The sequence below is a fragment of the Pristis pectinata genome, chromosome 10 (genome assembly GCF_009764475.1).
Source record: "Pristis pectinata isolate sPriPec2 chromosome 10, sPriPec2.1.pri, whole genome shotgun sequence".
NCBI lineage: Eukaryota > Metazoa > Chordata > Chondrichthyes > Rhinopristiformes > Pristidae > Pristis > Pristis pectinata.
Window position 1 is genome coordinate 70,516,592 of NC_067414.1, and position 17,574 is coordinate 70,534,165.

A 17,574-nucleotide genomic window follows, 5' to 3' on the forward strand; every position below is an offset into this window, starting at 1 on the left:
TTCATTCACACAAAATGAAATGAGGAGGCAGAGCCTTTAGGATACATGCCTAATAGCTCAAAGGAAAGAAGACAGGCAGACAAGAGTACAAAGGTATTAAAGAAAGACTTGAATTTAGATCACCTCAGGGTATTCTAATGTGTTTTCAGACAAAAATATAGTTTTGAAGTTTCATAAAGTAGAAAATTGTATTAATATAATGCACAATGTCAAATCAGGTCAAAGCTTTTGGAAATGACTTGAATAAATTAATCACAAAGTGAACACCAGAATGTTCATGAGTAGAACGCTAGGGATCGACATCATTGGCAAACAAGATCAACAATACAACAGCAGGCTAAAAGCTACATTGGAAATCATTAATTGCATCAGATCATTTCATGTGAGGGCTAATTTGAGTGCATGTGCCTTTAGCAACTGTTAATACAAGGCCTACAGGATGTGCTATTTTTTATTCAAGTGTTCACCTTAAGTAAAGATGTCTAGATTCCATCAGCATCTGCAGTCCTTTGTTTCTCTGGACATAATTCCAGATGAAAAACACTATGATGCTGGAAGAACTCAGCAGGCCAGGCAGCATCAGTGAAGAAAATCAGGCAGTCAACATTTCGGGTCAGGACCTCTGATTTGCTTTTTGTGTGGGAATGATGTGGATTTGCCGAGCAAAATGCTGTCTTTAGGACTATTAGTTTTAGCTCGAATTGCAGCCTTTTCAAAGACTACAGAAACACTGGAGCAAAATTTAATGACAGTAAGGTAAATCAATGTCTTATTGTTATATTGTTATGAAAGCTAATTGAGCAGAAAGATAATCCAAAATGCAACAAGGGCTTATTTCCCCAAAATCAACATTATTAGAAATAAAGATAAATATGGACCCTCAAGAGACTTGTCACAGTTTGAAAGAAACATGCATCTGCTATGGTCTGTGGTTTACATTACAGGGAGACTGTACTTTGGTTCATTTAGAAAATGCATCATAGTGGGCCCATGCATGGTGTTCTGTATATCTGGGATAATACATAAATGGCTGATGGGCACCAACTGTATCCAGTGTTACTCATCACATCCGCGTACCTTGTACTTTGTCTACTGTACAACTAATCAGGTTAGAAACCAAATCAAAATTGACTTGCAGAGTATTAAGTCAAAGCTCTTTCAGAGGCAGCAAGTGGTGTGTTTTAGATGCTGAGAGCCAGTCCAGAACTCTAGCTTCTTTCATTGTTACACTGCAGATCATCACATTTACAGATGTTTACTTTCAGAGAATCACAGAAATCCATATTGAGGCCTTTTGGATTATCACATTCATGCTGAACTATAGGTTAATCCCCAACTCTTAGTCCATAGCATTACAAGTTTTGGCTTTCCTAGTAGTCACTCTGGTAGCTTTTTTTCCCCCAATGTATGAGGGTTTCTTCCTCTACCACCCTGTCAGGAAGCGAGTTCCAAGACCCACTTAAATCCATTGTCGTATTTCTTTTCCTCTCTACTCCTTCTACCAATTTGTTGCTTTTTAAAAAAAAAAGGATAATGCAGTGCAATGTATCTTTAAGCATGGTCATGGCATTCTCTCTGTATCCATGTATGCATTCATATTGTGATCCTATTGGAAAGCCATGGTGTGCCTTCTCTGCAGTAATGTAACATTGTCATAGAGTCTGGAACATTCAGTCTGCCTGATAATAGCCTCAACGTAGAAATAGTTTAGATGTTCTGCCTAACAATTAACAACCATCTCTTTGCATCTATATACGTTGTGCCTCAGTGCACCTATGAAGACATAACAGGCACCAAGGAACTTCTAGGTAAAGAAGAGAGATAATTTCATATTTTAGGGATCATTTGACATGGAATTTAATTATTGTAAATATAAACCAGTGGTTACCTTCAGTTGTGTCAGAAAGTGCTGGTCAATAGTGATCTTTGCATTTGGTGTCCCAAGGATGATTTCAAATCTATACTGCAGGCCCAGACGGCACCTAACTTGACATAATCGTTCATAAGCCAGTGCTGCCAGAGAAACAGAGGGAATCCTGAGTAAAACCATGTAACTATGACTACTTGGGCAGCTCCTTGCGGAGTTAATAAGGCTCTGAATTATCTCCAGTGTTTCCACAGAAGAGTAGTTCTTCATCTGCGAGTGCCCTGCTGTTACCATCATGGCTGCAGAGTAATGCTGAATTAAAATATATGTCCAGATCACTGCGCGGTGTATCGTGGGAAACCTGAAACCAAAACAAAAAGAATTAATTGGTCTTTACTTTCTCACCATTTACAGAGAGTTAACCAATAGAAAATATGGAGCTCCTTAAATTAATTGTCTTACTAATGCACATATTAGTGTATACTCGTATTGAATTTTAAAGTGTTCGACTGACTCTAGCACTGCATGAAAATACTTAGGTTCCATTGTTATGTTATAGACATCATTGGTATATGGTTGTAATTCTATTTTCTGGAAACATCATTTTGTGCTACTTCTTAATCAATCACTTGTTTCATTAGATCTGGATTCATATGAAATGGGATTGGATTATTGGAATATATTTCCTAATTAGCAAAAAGATTTCCAAACCTTTTGGAATTAAAGCAGCAGAGACTCAGGAATGTTATTCTTACAGATGTAATTGTACACATCAAAATGGTTAGTTTAGCTGAAGCAGCGAAAACCATAGTGGTTAAGTCAAAAGCAAAATGGACAAAAGGGAAAAGCAGAATCAGCCAGAATCACAAAACTGTACAGCACAGGAGGCCATTCCACTATTGTATCTACACCAGTCAAAATGGGCTTCATAGGCTAATCCAGCTTGTGTTCTTGGTCCAGAGCCCTGATGCCAGAGTTCAAGTGGTCATTGAGTGAAATAATACTTGAAGTCTCCTCTAATTTTCCCATAACAATAAGCCCCACAGTTACTGACTTCTCTGCTGAAGGATCTCTTGAATGCAGAGGTTGGAGGGGTGAAATACGAGGACCAGGAGAACTCTATCCTCATTCTGTCCCAGAAGAGAGGAGGTGAGAGCAGAGGTACAGGAAATGGATGAGGTGTTGTCAAGGCTGTTGACAACAATAGTAGAAGGGAAGCCATGATTCAGGAAGAAGGAATATACTTCAGGGACACCTGTGCGTAAAGTCACATCATTGGAGAAAATACAATGGAGACCACACCAGCCTCCACATTCTCTGCAATTTCCACCAGCTTGAAAGAGATTCCACCACCAGACACATCCCTTCTCCTCCCCTTTCAGCATCTTGCAGGGACCATTTCCCTTCACAACTCCCTGGTCCATTCTTCCATTCCCGCCAATCATCCTCTTCTTACAGTACTTTCCCTTGCAACTTCCGGCAATGCCACACTTGTCCTTCACCTCTTCCTTTCCCACCATCCTGGGAGCCAACCAGTCTTTCCAGGCGTAGCAGCAATTCCCATGCACTTCTTTCAATCTAGTGTACTGAATTTCGTATTCACAATGAGGTCTACTTTACAAAACAAATGCAGATTTGTGACTGCTTTGCAGAGCACCTGCCTTCAGTTCACAGGGGTGACCCTGAGCTTCCCGTTGCCTACCACTTTAATTCTCCATCCCACTCCTATTCTGACCTCTCTGTCTGTAGGTTCCTGTAGTGTCACAATGAAGCCCAGTGCCAGCTTGAGGAACAGCACCTCATCTAGGCAGATTGTTGCCTTCTGAACTCAACACTAAATTCTACAGCTTCAGGTAACTTGATTTCTCTGTCTGTGTCAGTCATCCATCTGTGATATTGGATCACCTTCTTTGTTTTTGTTTCCTTTTTTTTCCCCATTTGTGTTTCTCTGGAAGTGGAGGATATTCCCAGCCTGACCTGCCAGGCATGTCTTCCTATTCCACTTTCCACAACTCCTACTTCCCTTTGTCAATGTTCTTTTGTCTATATTCGCAATCTCTAACTGGTCCATTCACTCACTGACCAGATAATCTTGTTTACAGCTTACCCCCATGGTCACCCCAGTTTTACCCTAACAGAGACATTCCCCTCCCTGCAGCTTCACCAGCTTCTCTCTTCTTCCCAGTTCTGACAACAAGGGTCTTCAACCTGAAATGTTAACCGTTTCTCTACCCACTGATGTGGACCGACCTGCTGAGTATTTCCAGCATCTGCAGTTTTTCTAGTTGTCCTTTTGAATGCTATCATTGAAACTATTCCTGCCAGTGCATTCCACCCCAGCTACTCACTTTGTAAGACAGATTTTCCTCAAGTTAGTTTTGATTCATTTGCTATTCACCTTCATTCCATATCCCCTGCTTCTGGTCCCCTCTGCCAATGGGAACAGCTTCTCCCTTTCTACTTTGTCTACAGCCTGCATGATTTTAAATACCTCTAAAAGACCCACTCTCAACCTTCTCCGTTCCAGGGAGAACAACCCCAGCTTCTCCTGTCTTTCCACAGAACCAAAGTTCTTCATCCATGGAATTGTTTTGATAAATCTCTTCTGCACTCTGTCTAAAGTCTTTGCATCTTTCCTAAAGTGTGGAACCAAGAACAAAACACAATGCTGGAAAACCAGTGTTTTATAAAAGTTATCCATGATTCCCTTGGTCTATCCAACAACTATTACATTTGAATACAACTATACCTGAATGGGATCTCATTGTTGTTCCAGAGTTCCATGCAGCAGTGGCATCACCTCCATAGCTACCAGACCCATTCCCTACCTCACTTGATCACTCTAAGCTCTAACACCCTTGCTTCCCTGATGCCCTAATTTCCCCTGGCACCATCCCTCGCGTCATTATTGGCCCCAACCCAACAGCCTCCCACAAACCCGCCAAATGCACTGATACTATATACTCCAAACAACCCTAACCTTCACTTCCCCATTCAGATCCTCATATACTCCGACGGATGGACCCACTCCTGGCCACGATCTTCTGTTAACCCTCCATCGTCCTCTAGACCCTGCTCATCCAATGACAAGCAAGCCTACCCAACCCCACTATCACCACCACAATCCTTAATCCTCCTACAACAGAGCTGAACTGAATCCTCTGAAGGCCTCCAGGCCAGGAAATGACCAATTGGTGCACTTTAACAGCGTTAAATGGTCAGTTTCTGATGATGCCTCGACACTTGATTTTTAGGCAAGCTAGCAGGATTGGGCAAACCAAAGATTGATTGGTATATCTGTTTGCATTTGCAGCTATATCTTTGGCTATTTAAACTAAATACAAAGCAGCTTACAGCATATGCCATACACTTCAACTGTTCCCTCCATTGTCAGACATTTTATTATAATATGCTGGATGATTTGTTTTTTGTAAATTATTTTTATTAGCTATTTTTGATTCCTTTTCCCTCAATATTGCTTGAATTGGCATCAGATTTCAAATGAATAATTAGGTGCATGCAGTTCTCTGTAGTGAGCACAACTCAAATGGGAGCACAATGTTCTGTTATAAATGACCCAGTGTGAAAGCACAAACAGAGCAAGCAATCTGACAACGTTCATCTTCCCCATTGTGAAAGGACATACGGAATAGTCCAATCTGAGCAGGATTGATTTGCCCCAGTCAGACCTAAAGAATAACAACATGCAATTTGTGTTGTATCTTTTATGATCATAAAGCATTTTGAGGCACTTCTCGGAAGATGTATCAAATAAGTTTAACAATTAGTCTCTTAAAGAGGGCATTAGTCCAGTGTCCCAAAACCATGATCAAAGAGATGTTTAAGGGACATCTTAAAAGAGAAAAGGTAGAGAAGCATGGAGAGGAAATGTGAGTTTACAAGTAGAATTAGAATCAGGTTCATTATCATTATCTTATATGACGTGAAATTTGTTGTCTTGCGGCAGCAGTACAGTGCAAAAAAGTTGAAGACACAAGTAACACTAGCATGATGAAATGCAGGAATGCACAAGAACTAGAAGAATGCACACATCTCAGATTATGCATCACGGTGCATAATCATGAACTGAACATGGAAATAGAAGTATATTCCTGCTGTAGCAAATACTGTGCACTCCAATTTGAGTATTCACAATGGATGGCAAAACACAAATTTAAAAAAAAATCAGGAAAATGTGTAAAACATGAGGTGAAAGTACATTCAGGCTGTTCAGGTCTTGCTTCTTAAATGATGTCTCACAACTGTAGCGAGCATCTCATGGACTTGCAGCTTGCTATGTGCTACCTTTTCCCTCGTACCAGTCCTAGCAAATCATTGAGATAACCATACAGGTTTGATGTGACCTCTGGAGTTAAAGCTTGTTATGTTGATCATGAAACTGTATTAATTACCCACCTTTCTTGTACTGCATTAACCATTGCCTCAAATGAACTGTCATATCTCAACAATGGAAGCCTGTGACCAGAGTACGTGGAATCAATGAAGTCTGAAAGCCCAAAGTACTTGTTGTTTTCCTGATACAAGTCCACTCTCTACAAGATGCAAAGAACAGAACAAAGTACACAACATCAACTAACTACTATGTATTTTACAGAAAAAATGACTAAGCCTCAGAATTTTACTCTAACAATTAGGTTATAAATTACCAAGAAATAAGAACAGAATAATCCTGTCAATTTAGATAGTTTAATGATTTGTGAGATACAAAAAAACTCATCCACACATCAGACAATGAGATGAATTTTGACACAGAAGCTGGTGGGTGTTAGGTAGAACCAGGTACAAAAAAAAGTGGGCAGGTGCCACCTGGTGGCACCATCACCCCCCCCCCCACCACGCTCCATCTGCCTATCAACCGCCATCTCACTGGTTCCACCTATCACCTACCAGCCCTGTCTCACTCCTCCCTCTCACCCCTTTATACTGTATCTTCCCTCTACACTCTCAGCCCTGATGCAGGGTCTCAATTATGTCACAGGAGCCTTGACTGGCTATTCAGTGACTGGGACAAAACACAAGTCAGTCACAGTTTACCCGCACTTTTCAACAGTGGTCACTTGATGACAATAAATGAACAAAATTCATTGGCTCATTTTGCCTTCTCTCATCCAACCTTAATGTTGCCTGGTTCAGATCAGCAAAGTAGGAAAGGTAGAATATTTGCTTTTTCAATTATTTTTATCAATCCTTTGACCAAAGGTTCTAACAATCAGTAAAAAGGATTCTGCCTTCTCAATATGCTCTCACTCAATTATAGCGTAAGTGAAGAACATTTATGTATTAGGAATGGTAAACACCAGTAACATTTACATTGTTCCAGGATGATGGCCAATGGATCTCATTATAGGGGCTGATGTAGGTCTGCTGTGTTTGGAAAGCAAAGGGGAAAGACGTAACTTGGAGTGTTAAGACATTCAGAGCTTCTTTCATTTCTCTGCAGTTTACGATTCTGTCTGCTACGCCCAGGAATGGTTCACTTCGTGGAACTGCTCCTCCACTAAAATCAGGACAAAAAAGCACAGGAGTGTGAATCAGTGAGATCATTCGATAAATACAAGTCCTGATGCAGCAAAATGCCTTATAAAAATACAGCAAAAACAAGAAAAATGCAAGGCAAACAAATTCAAAAAGAAAAATAAGTGATGGTTGTTTGTTTAAAGAGTAAAAATGTTGCAGATGAAAGAGCAACCACCGTGAATTATTTATGTTAAAAAGGTAAATTAATTACTAATGTGCAACAAGTATGCTGCTGTCTATGTTGACTGAACACATTAGCTGAGAAATCCATTTGCCGTTTATTGTAACATAACACCATCACTCGTCCTGAATAGTGCACTTTACACTGCTTTTGGTACTGGTGTTGCATCAACATGTTTCACGATCACCATTAATCAGAATCCACTACAAGTAGGGATCAATTCAATTAGAAGTTAGTTGATCGATTCCTAGCAGCTGTAAAATTACATCTCCCTCTCCCCACAATAGAGTCGATTTTACTTACTCTAAATACCAATGCTCAAGAGAAAACATAAAACAAATCACACACCATATGACCAGATCAGTTAATAGTACGCTTGTTGCCAATTCACCCGCGCCATTTATAATGGTCTCAATGCAAGGGCTAGCATCCAACCACTATTACGCCAGCTTGACAAAATGATGATTCTGAAATTTTGCGCTGTTTCAACAAGCAATATAGAAAACAGCCTCTTAAAAATGCAATATTGAAATAAAAGCCACGTGTTGTTTGACATAAGCCTTTACACTGACAAGCAGCAGCAAGTTTAAAAAATGGTGGATCAGATGCATGAAAGTTGACCAAAAGCTCAATGCAACCTCCTTTGTCATTACATTAGTCAGGTGGACTACTGCAAAACCCACCTGGATTTATGTATTATTTAAAAGTATATTTCTTTATACACACACATTATATAGAATAAATTAATATTTAATTTACAAAAAAGAAAATAAAGTGAGGGCTAGAAACTTGAACAATTTCTTGTGGGCTAAAGAGGTACATAGGTCTTTCTCCAGCTCCAGAAGGAGCCCCCTGAACCAGCCTTTCCCCTCTTGGCATCTTTCCTAAGCATTTATTTCTTCCTTGGATTATCCTATCACTGGAAATAATAATCCCATCCACTTCCTGCCAGGAACAGACAGGAGACAGAAGATACTCAATTTTACAAGAACCCAATTATAATCCCACTTAATATCTATTTTAGCTCTTGTCTATATGACTCCTGCTGAGTGTTTCGATCTATGCCTATGCGTCTCAGATTAAATTAGGTTGTAATCTGAGATACCATGTAGTATTGTAGCAAACCATGCAAAACTGAAAAGATCCCACGGTGCAGTTTCGGGTCTCTGATGTTTTGGCCAATTTCTGTCTGTGTTTCCAGACAAAGGAAGTTGATAATTATTTTTCACATTCAACTTTGTTCAATTCTCTTTTTGCATATTGAAGAAAATAAATTATACTTATTTAAAGCAATGACAATGTCAGTAAAAGCAAAAATTAAATTTAAACAATTTGGTTGTCTCATGAGGAACAAGATAATGTAGCACGGAATGATAGGCTTAAAGTTTCATTGATGCCTGCTGAATCACAGGTTCGATCGTGTATTTATGAATGTAGTCCATTGCTCAGATCACAATAAAACCAGCTGTTTAGTGCCAGATTTCCAATCTTCCAGTCTGCATTTAAGTAGTTAGTGATTTTGTTTGATGTGGATGATTCTCAAATATACTATTGGTGCTGACCAAGAAGGTACACAGTGCTTGGCCCAGGTTATGTTATATCGGATTGTAAATACAATGCTGACACCGGCACCAAATATTTCACTACCTTTGGCTTATTCCTTCCACCTCAATAACAAAAAAAACTCTCCAGCAAATAGTTTATCTTATGAAGAACGGACACATTCAGCACATTTCCTTATCATCTGCTTCCTCCATTCAGTCTATCTGTTAAGGAAACACTTAAATCTTCACTCTGCTCTTTCAGTGATTCTAATATTTCTGATTTAACAATCAAGCACGAGGTTGACCTCAGCACGAACAAAATGTGGTTTCACAGAATCAGTCCCAGAGACATTAGCATTTTTAAAACTCAGTGGAATGCTGCATCTCCACACCACTGCAACAACATCACACGAGAGGCATCAGTGCTGTGTTTTTTATATAAAAAGGTAATACTAATGACGGATCTGTACACGAATGTAAAGGTTTGCACTGCTTTATTGTTGTATATAGTTTTTTTTTTATGATGAATAAAGTTTATTTTGGAATAAAAAAAAATTAGAGTCCTCAACAAGGAGACTTTTATAAGTTCCACAACCAGGGTGAAGTGCAGACTGCAAAAGCTGGGAGCCTTGGGTTTAAAGAAGGCTTTAGAAATGTTGAAAGGTGCAAGTGCTAATGTTTCGCATGCATGGCTGGACACTTACATGCATGCGAAACATTAAAAACAGCACACAAGCTTGTGAGACTATGACTTTTTAAAAACATGTCCATCAGGCTTCTTGTAATAGATATGTCTTGGTAACTTGTATTAGAACATAATCTCAGGCAAAGCATATAATTACATATGCTGAGATCCAAATCCATAATTTCCATCATTCTTATTTTAGAAATTCTGGACTACTGTTGTGTATAAGAGTAAATACTATTACATTAAGACTAAGCGGAGGATGAAATTTACTTTCATTAAGTTCTCATTGGTATCCATAGCAAAGAATAGAAAATTGTAAAAACTTAGTTCTACTACTGGTATGATCCTAAGAGCAATGCCAATGTTCGAAACTTTATTGACAGCTAAGGAATATTATTCTCAATGGACAAAATAAAAACATTTACCCTGATGATGCTAAGCACAGACAATTCTATGATATTTAAACATTTTTAAACAAATACTGTAAGCTTATTAAAAGTCATTAATAAGCAGAAATATAAAAGTAATTATAAGCCTGTGCATTTCTGATCCATTCCAAATATTCAGACAGCTGATCAATTTCAGAGTAAGTAATGGTGATGAAAAACACGATGATGCTGGAGGAACTCAGCAGGCCAGGCAGCATCCGTGGAGAAAAGCAAGCGGACAACGTTTCAGGTCAGGACCCTTCCTCAGGACTGAAGATAGGAAAAGGGGAAGCCCAATATACAGGAGGGAAAAGCAGAGCAGTGATAGGTGGACAAAAGAGGGAAGGTGGGGTGGGCACTAGGTGGTGATAGGTAGATGCAGGTAAGAGATAGTGAGAGGCAGGTGTGGGGGAGGAGGGGAGAGCAGATCCACCGGGGGATGGGTCAAAGGTAAGGAGAGAAAGGAAAAAAAGGTAGAAAAAAAAGAGGCAAGGAAAGGGAAGAAGAGAAGAAGCATGGTGGTGGGGGTGGGGATTATCTAAAGTGTTACACTTTAGGTAATTCCCCCCTCCCCAACCATGCTTCTTCCCTTCTCCCCTTTCTTAGCCTCTTTTTTCCCCACAATTTGACATCATCATGCATGCTCTGTCTGACATTTCTAGGGTTTAATCATATTATTAAAATTATTTCACAAAGCCCTGTGGAGATAAAACTGCTCCTTATCTTCAAGGTGTAAGTGTACGAATTTCACATCATGATGCAAGTTTTTCCATTACTATTTGCATTGCCAGCTAATTTAGGGGGCATAATTCTCATCTGCAAATGCCAGAAAGTAGCTTGTATAATATCTTCCCACGTCTCATGGGAGTTTCACAAAAAGCTGAGGCTACAAATACTGGGTAGTACATGAATAGGGCCAATATGCCACTGCTGTTATCCTCCATGTTAAACTGAGGCCCTACCCTCCCCCAAGCAAAATGTAAAAGATCCAAAGGCATTTTTGAAAGATTACTACTAGCTTGGCCAACATTTATCTCTCAGACAAAGAGAAATCTGTACTTATAATAAATTGATACTTATGAGGCCTTCCAAAAATAGGTTAACATGATTCCCTCCATCACGACAGCAGCTTAACTAAACACTTTGGCACATTCTGAGGCCCTGAAATATGCTACGCAAATTCAAGCTTTTCCTCCCCTCACTAAAATATCATTGACACACTTAACTATGTCACAACAATCATAATTAATATCATGCGAGGCATTGTGAGATGTTTCCAAGAGACATGGCAAGATATTATAAAAGCTTTCTTCAGGTATTAATGAAATACATGTTAACTTTTGTTAAAACAGCTCCAACAGCTAGAAAAGCGCACTAGCAATAGCACTGCACTATTTTTGCTTATGAAAACCTTGTTTAAGAATCTACACACAAAATCACAATTTGTTTTCAAAAGGAAAAATACAGGTTATCAACTCAGAATCAATAGCAGAGTACCGAAAGGAATGGGAAGGTTCATCCATCTAATTGAGACAGTCAAAAAACATAATTGGAGAAAGGAAAAGCAACAAAAAATTGTATCAGATTATCCCAATGAAAAATGTGCTACACATCCCACAGTCCCGTTTTCAGTTTCTGGGGCATATTTTATTACTGATGTCCGGACCATTACCTCTGAAGCTTATCCGTAAGCAACATAGGCCAGAAAAGTAACAAAACAAAATTTTGTGATGTTACTTCCATACACACAGAATCTCCTAGATGGTGTCATCATTCAGTACAATACTGAATTACAAACAAAATGTGACAAGGTTTTCTGATTGCCAGGATTATTTACAGTGATATAGCATAAAGATTGAGACTATAAAATATCTGTATATTTCCACGAACATGTCACACATTTTCATTCCTAAGGTGTTAAAAAGGTTTTTAAATGTCAGGATTATATACTCAGATGTAGGAAACACCCTTGACATAACAGGCATTATGTAATTCACTCTATTGTGTATAAAATACAAAATAAAGAGAAACAAAAACACACAATGAAGCCATCAGTGAGTATTTCAAAACTATACAAAAGGACATTACAGTGTTGTTACCGGACTCCAGCTAAGGGAGAGTAGTAAGAGCCCAGTAGCTGGCACTGGATGTAAGGGATTGTGCTGGTAAGGATGCAGGTGACATAGAGTACATTTTAACCTCAGACACCAATCAACAGACACAGCATGTAGCACATCCAAAAGCAATCCCACTTGTGCACCAAAGTTGACAAGACAGAAGGAGTGAATGGTTCCATTTAATCAATAAGATACAAATTCTCCAAACCAAATTTTAATAAATAAAATCATGTGACTGGACTGCAATTTAAATTATGGACACAGCAGACACACATTTAGTCTTACAGCTAAAAATCAATATTTCGTTCAGAAAATGCCCAAGAGTGAAATACATTTCAAACATTCACCTCATCAAATCCCAGTGTGCATGGTCGTGGATCAGTATGAATAGTGTGTAAGGGCTGTTTAATACTCTTTGCTGAAAAGCTTCAAACTTGCTCTGAGCTTCAGCAGTAAGCTTCATTACATAATGTTCTGCACACTGATCTGCAACAGATTCTGCCTCCAATCCAAGTTCAACCAAGATCCCTGCAAAACACCGGTAAATCAGGTGATTACATTTCAGTGAATCCAAAAGCAATACTTTGGTTGCCAATTTGGTTTAAAGTATTCCTTTGAGAATAATTCTCAAAGATTGCAATCTGTTAACTTGCTGTGAATATTAAACATAGTTTATACAAAACTTTAAATATCAAATGCAATTCATGATTAGGAGGAAAAATCCACATAACAATCACATTTTGATTTTTTTGAGGTTAAAGATATTCTTCTGTAATAACCACAATCCACGTCAAATGCACTTCACTTAACACTGACAGGGTTAAAATAATTAATACTAGAAAACGTGTACTAATGACAATGGCCTAGTGCCCATTACCCGAAGTAGATTGCCTTGAAGTTCATGCTGCCTGCTCACTCTCAGATGTTTAGTGACTAGCCAGAGCTAAACATACTGTTAACTATCCTTGCACATCACTGTGGGCAACTAGTACCATCCAAATTGCAACTTGCTGGAAGCACACAAGTGACAGCAGACAGGTCAATTTTCCAACCAAGTACTAGAGGCCATGTTTGATAAGGTGGACTGACAGGATACTCTCCAACCATACGACGATAAAAGGATATCTTCCTAAATTTCAGCTCTGTACTTCACCAGATCCCTGCACTTTTTGCTTCCCATCCCTAACCCCTTCACTCATAACCTCGCCCTTCTGTCTTCCTCCTTTCAGAGAGCCAGATGTCCGATCTGGAATACAGTGATCGAGCAGCAAGAGAACAAAGATGGAAGCAGCCTTGACTTGATCTGATACATGCATCATACTGACTTAGATACAGGCAGCCTTCATGCTGTGGGGATCACCCTGAATCACTGTGGATGAGTGGTCTATAGCCAGGGTGGAGGAAAGGGCAACTCAGCAGTCAAGCTCAGTGAAGGATGAACTTACACACAAGTTTTGTTGCAGTTGACTCAGAGAAGGACTTCAACGGCCCAACCTACAGTAGTTGCTGATCACCCTCTGGAGTGGTGCCTGGGGTAGGCTGCTGCTTAGTGTTTCCTGGTATTGCTACAGTTTGCGAAGAACTCGTGCCTAAAACAGATCATGTTTCACTTCAAGGCTTCAGCAAAACTTCTTGCTCACAGAAACAGCTGCTTTGTTTGCCCATCCTCTTGATGTGCCAGATGATAGGGAGGAGCAGACAAAGAGACGTCTTATGTTGTGGCCCTTCCTAATTTTGTTGTTCAGGGAGCACTTCCCCTGTGTGATCAATAAATTAAGTGACTCTAGGAAGGAGTTCCAAAAGCACAGTGTTCAGTTCTCCCAGCTGTGGCTCTGATAACAAAGCATTCTGTGCCTAAATGCTGCACAGTCTACATAACATTCAAGCTTGGGGAGATGGGAGTAGCCTTTGACATTCAAATTATTAGCATCAGTGTCAATATCGAGGTTAATCATGGACCAAAAACTTAATTGGCCCAAAAATACTGTGGCTACAAGAACTGGTCAGAGGCCAAGTACCCTGCAGCAAGTGACTCACATCCTGATTGTTGAAAGCTTTTCCACTCAGAGAGAAGCCCAACTGACTGAACCTCATCCACCCTTCTAAACATTCATTCTCTCCACTGCCAGAGCATTGTAGCTGCAGTTTGCACCATGTACAAAATGCACTGCAGTTACTCACTTACATTACTCTTGACAGTTCTTCCCAAACCCACAATTCTACCTCCAAAAAGATTCAGCAGCGGCAGACACATAGGAGCATCACTACCTGCAGATCAAACAACATCCTGACTTGGAAATGTATTGGCATTCTGGCGACGTTGGTATTGGTTCTAAATACTGGAATTGTCCATCCAACAATAGTACAGGAAAGGTGTGCAACAATTCAAGGGTGACTCACCACCCGCTTCTCAAAGGCAAATATGGATGAGCAATAAATGCCGGCCTATGCCAGTGATTCCAAGAGTGAAAAAGGTGAAACTTAAAGCCAAAACATAAACTTAACAGGAGCTTGAAATTGTAACATCACCTGACCGCTTCACACGCAGCACTGTCTGCTGGTAAGCCACTTCTGATGGAGGCACCAAAATAAGGAAGTCCACCTTCTCGAAGGAGCCCAGATCCAGATTTTGCGTGCTGGAATCAGCAATAGCGCAGACATGAGATAATAGCTTTCGAGCCACAGCAAGTTGCATGGGATGAATCTGACACGTTTCCTTGTTTGAAATTGTAGCTAATAAGAAAGAAGTTAAAATGGAAAAATTCATCATTGTTTTTAAAATGTCAATGTATTGAATTTACTGGGTCACTGAAAATGACAGACTACATTGACAATCAAAGGTATAATTACATAGAATAGATTTTATTCCCCTGTATCATCCTAACAAGATGAGCCCACACAAAAAGTAAAAAAAAATTACTGATTTTTAAGAATTATACAACTGATTCCCACTGTATTCTGAATATTCATTCATTGTCATTTACACACGAAAATCATTGACCACTATTCTTGTCTAACTGCCATTCCACTTCTCTCACATTCTCTAATTCCAGTCTTTCTATCTGTTTCATTTTCTTTGTATGTATTCATTCATAGGGTGTAGAGTTATTATTGATTAGCTACAGAAACAGTTAAGAACCACTCACCTGGTGCAGCTCAACGACAATCTGATAGTTTCACGGTTATCATTACTATCAGTAGCTTTTTATTCCACATTTTTATTTTAATTACTTGAATTTGGATTCCCTGGTTGCCACACTGAGATTCCAGTTTGTCTCTCTGGATGAACCACCCCTGGATACAGGACCTGTATCTTAACCAGTGTGCAACTCCATTACTCACTTTCTGGCTGCATTTGTATCAGACTGTCTCCAAGTTGATCTCTGTTGCTTCCCATTTTTCTAATTCACATTTTGTACCTTACATTGCATCATTTAGTTGAAAATCCAGGGAGAAATCTCCACAAATGCCACCCACTGGTAAAAGGTACAACTGATTGGTAGAAATTAGAAATTTATTGTCTGTTATACTCTCTTTTAGGTTGGGAAAAAAAAATCTATAATGGAGATAATCAATTTTGCAGAATAAGTAGCTGCCTCTATTTTCCCATCTTAATGTTCACATCTACACATTTTCACTTGTTTGTTGCACTTTTTCCTCGGGAATAAATGAGCAAGTACTGACTTTTTAAAAAACATTTTTTTTAACATTGCTGAACTTGAATGCTTTTAATCAGAAGAATACAAGCAGGAGTGGGTCATGTGACCCCTCAAACCTGGTCCACCATTCAATAAAATAATCAACTCCATTCTGCCCAAACCTCATAATCCTCAAATATCCCCATAATCTAAAAAAACATGTCTATCCCAGACTTAATTAAACTTAATGACTCAGTATCAACAGCTCTCTGGGGTCAAGAATTCCAAACTCTTACAGCCCTCAGAGAAGATATTCCTCCTGATATTAGTCTTGTGGCTGACTCCTTATCCTGAGAGCACATTTCCTTATTCTAGACTCTCCCTGATGAGTCTTCTCAGAATTGTATTGTTTCTATGGACTTACTTATCATTCTTCCAAACTCCAGGCCCAGACTGCTTAATCTTTCCTCACAGGGCAGCTCCCCCTACTTCACATGCAAACTGGAAGGGAATTAAATCTGTATGCTCACCTGAACAAATTGTTGGTCTTTGAACTGAGGCATCATCAAATTTCTTTAATGAAGCTATGAAACCAGAACCTTGGTCATTCTCCACCAGACTGCACTTTTCTAAGAGTGTGTCGAGATCTCCATCTAGTTAAAATGCCAACAGGAAGCAAATATGTTAACCATATGTTACATGTGATAAATAAACAGAATATTGCCTTGCAGTTTAAAGTTTCATTTGCAGAATAAACTGATATCCATACTGTTTATTTTCATTCCTCTTGCATCTAAAATATATTTTGGAGTTGCCAGATTTTGCTCTCAGGGCTGTCAAACACAATATGGATGTAATTTCATCAAATTTGATCAAGAAAGCACAGATGAAACAAACCTCTCAAACAGGTTTATACCCATTTTCCTGTACACTGACCAAAGACACCAAGGAGACTTTCAAGTACCCATTCTCTTGCTTTGAATACTTCATTTCTCCTCAGCTCTATCTGCTAGTTTAACCTTTACCAAAAACTTACTACTATTTTCAAAGACAGAGAAACTTTACTCTTGGTTGTAGTTCAGTTGAAGCATAGGCCGGGATCCCCTGTTGTTTCATAGCATTAGCCCAAATGTTGACAAGGAAATCTGCTGATCATCACTTCTTACAGTCCTCCTTCAGCTGACAAGTCAGTACTGCTCCATACTGACCATCAGTTGGAAGAAACAGAGCAGGAAGGGCACAGAAAGTAATTTGGCAGGGGGACTTCAATGTCACCACTGACCAAAGTGGTAGACTCTTGAAGGATAAAGCTGCCAGAATGAGTTGGAGGTAGGTAGTGAGCAAACCAACACAAGGGATAAATCTTGACCTCATCCTGACCAATTTACCAGTCACAGATTTATCTGTCCAGGATAATAATAGCTGGAATAATTGCCACACAAAGTCCACCTTCACCCTGAAGGTATTCTCCATTGTACTATGTGGCACAAACACCATGCTAAATAGATTTGAAACAAATCTGGAAGTTGACAACTGGGCACCCATTGTGCAATTAGCAGCAGAATTGTATTCC

The 17,574-nt window shown here is 39.4% G+C and overlaps 1 protein-coding gene across 1 annotated transcript in view; it reads right to left on the reverse strand.

Moving 5' to 3' along the window:
* The window catches only part of greb1 (growth regulating estrogen receptor binding 1), a 212,903-nt gene that overhangs the window by 36,917 nt on the left and 158,412 nt on the right, over positions 1-17,574 (reverse strand). Inside the window, 6 exon segments of the mRNA XM_052024566.1 lie at positions 1,889-2,228; positions 6,284-6,420; positions 7,199-7,385; positions 12,711-12,891; positions 14,893-15,096; positions 16,532-16,654. Coding sequence (XP_051880526.1) covers positions 1,889-2,228; positions 6,284-6,420; positions 7,199-7,385; positions 12,711-12,891; positions 14,893-15,096; positions 16,532-16,654 — 1,172 coding nt within the window.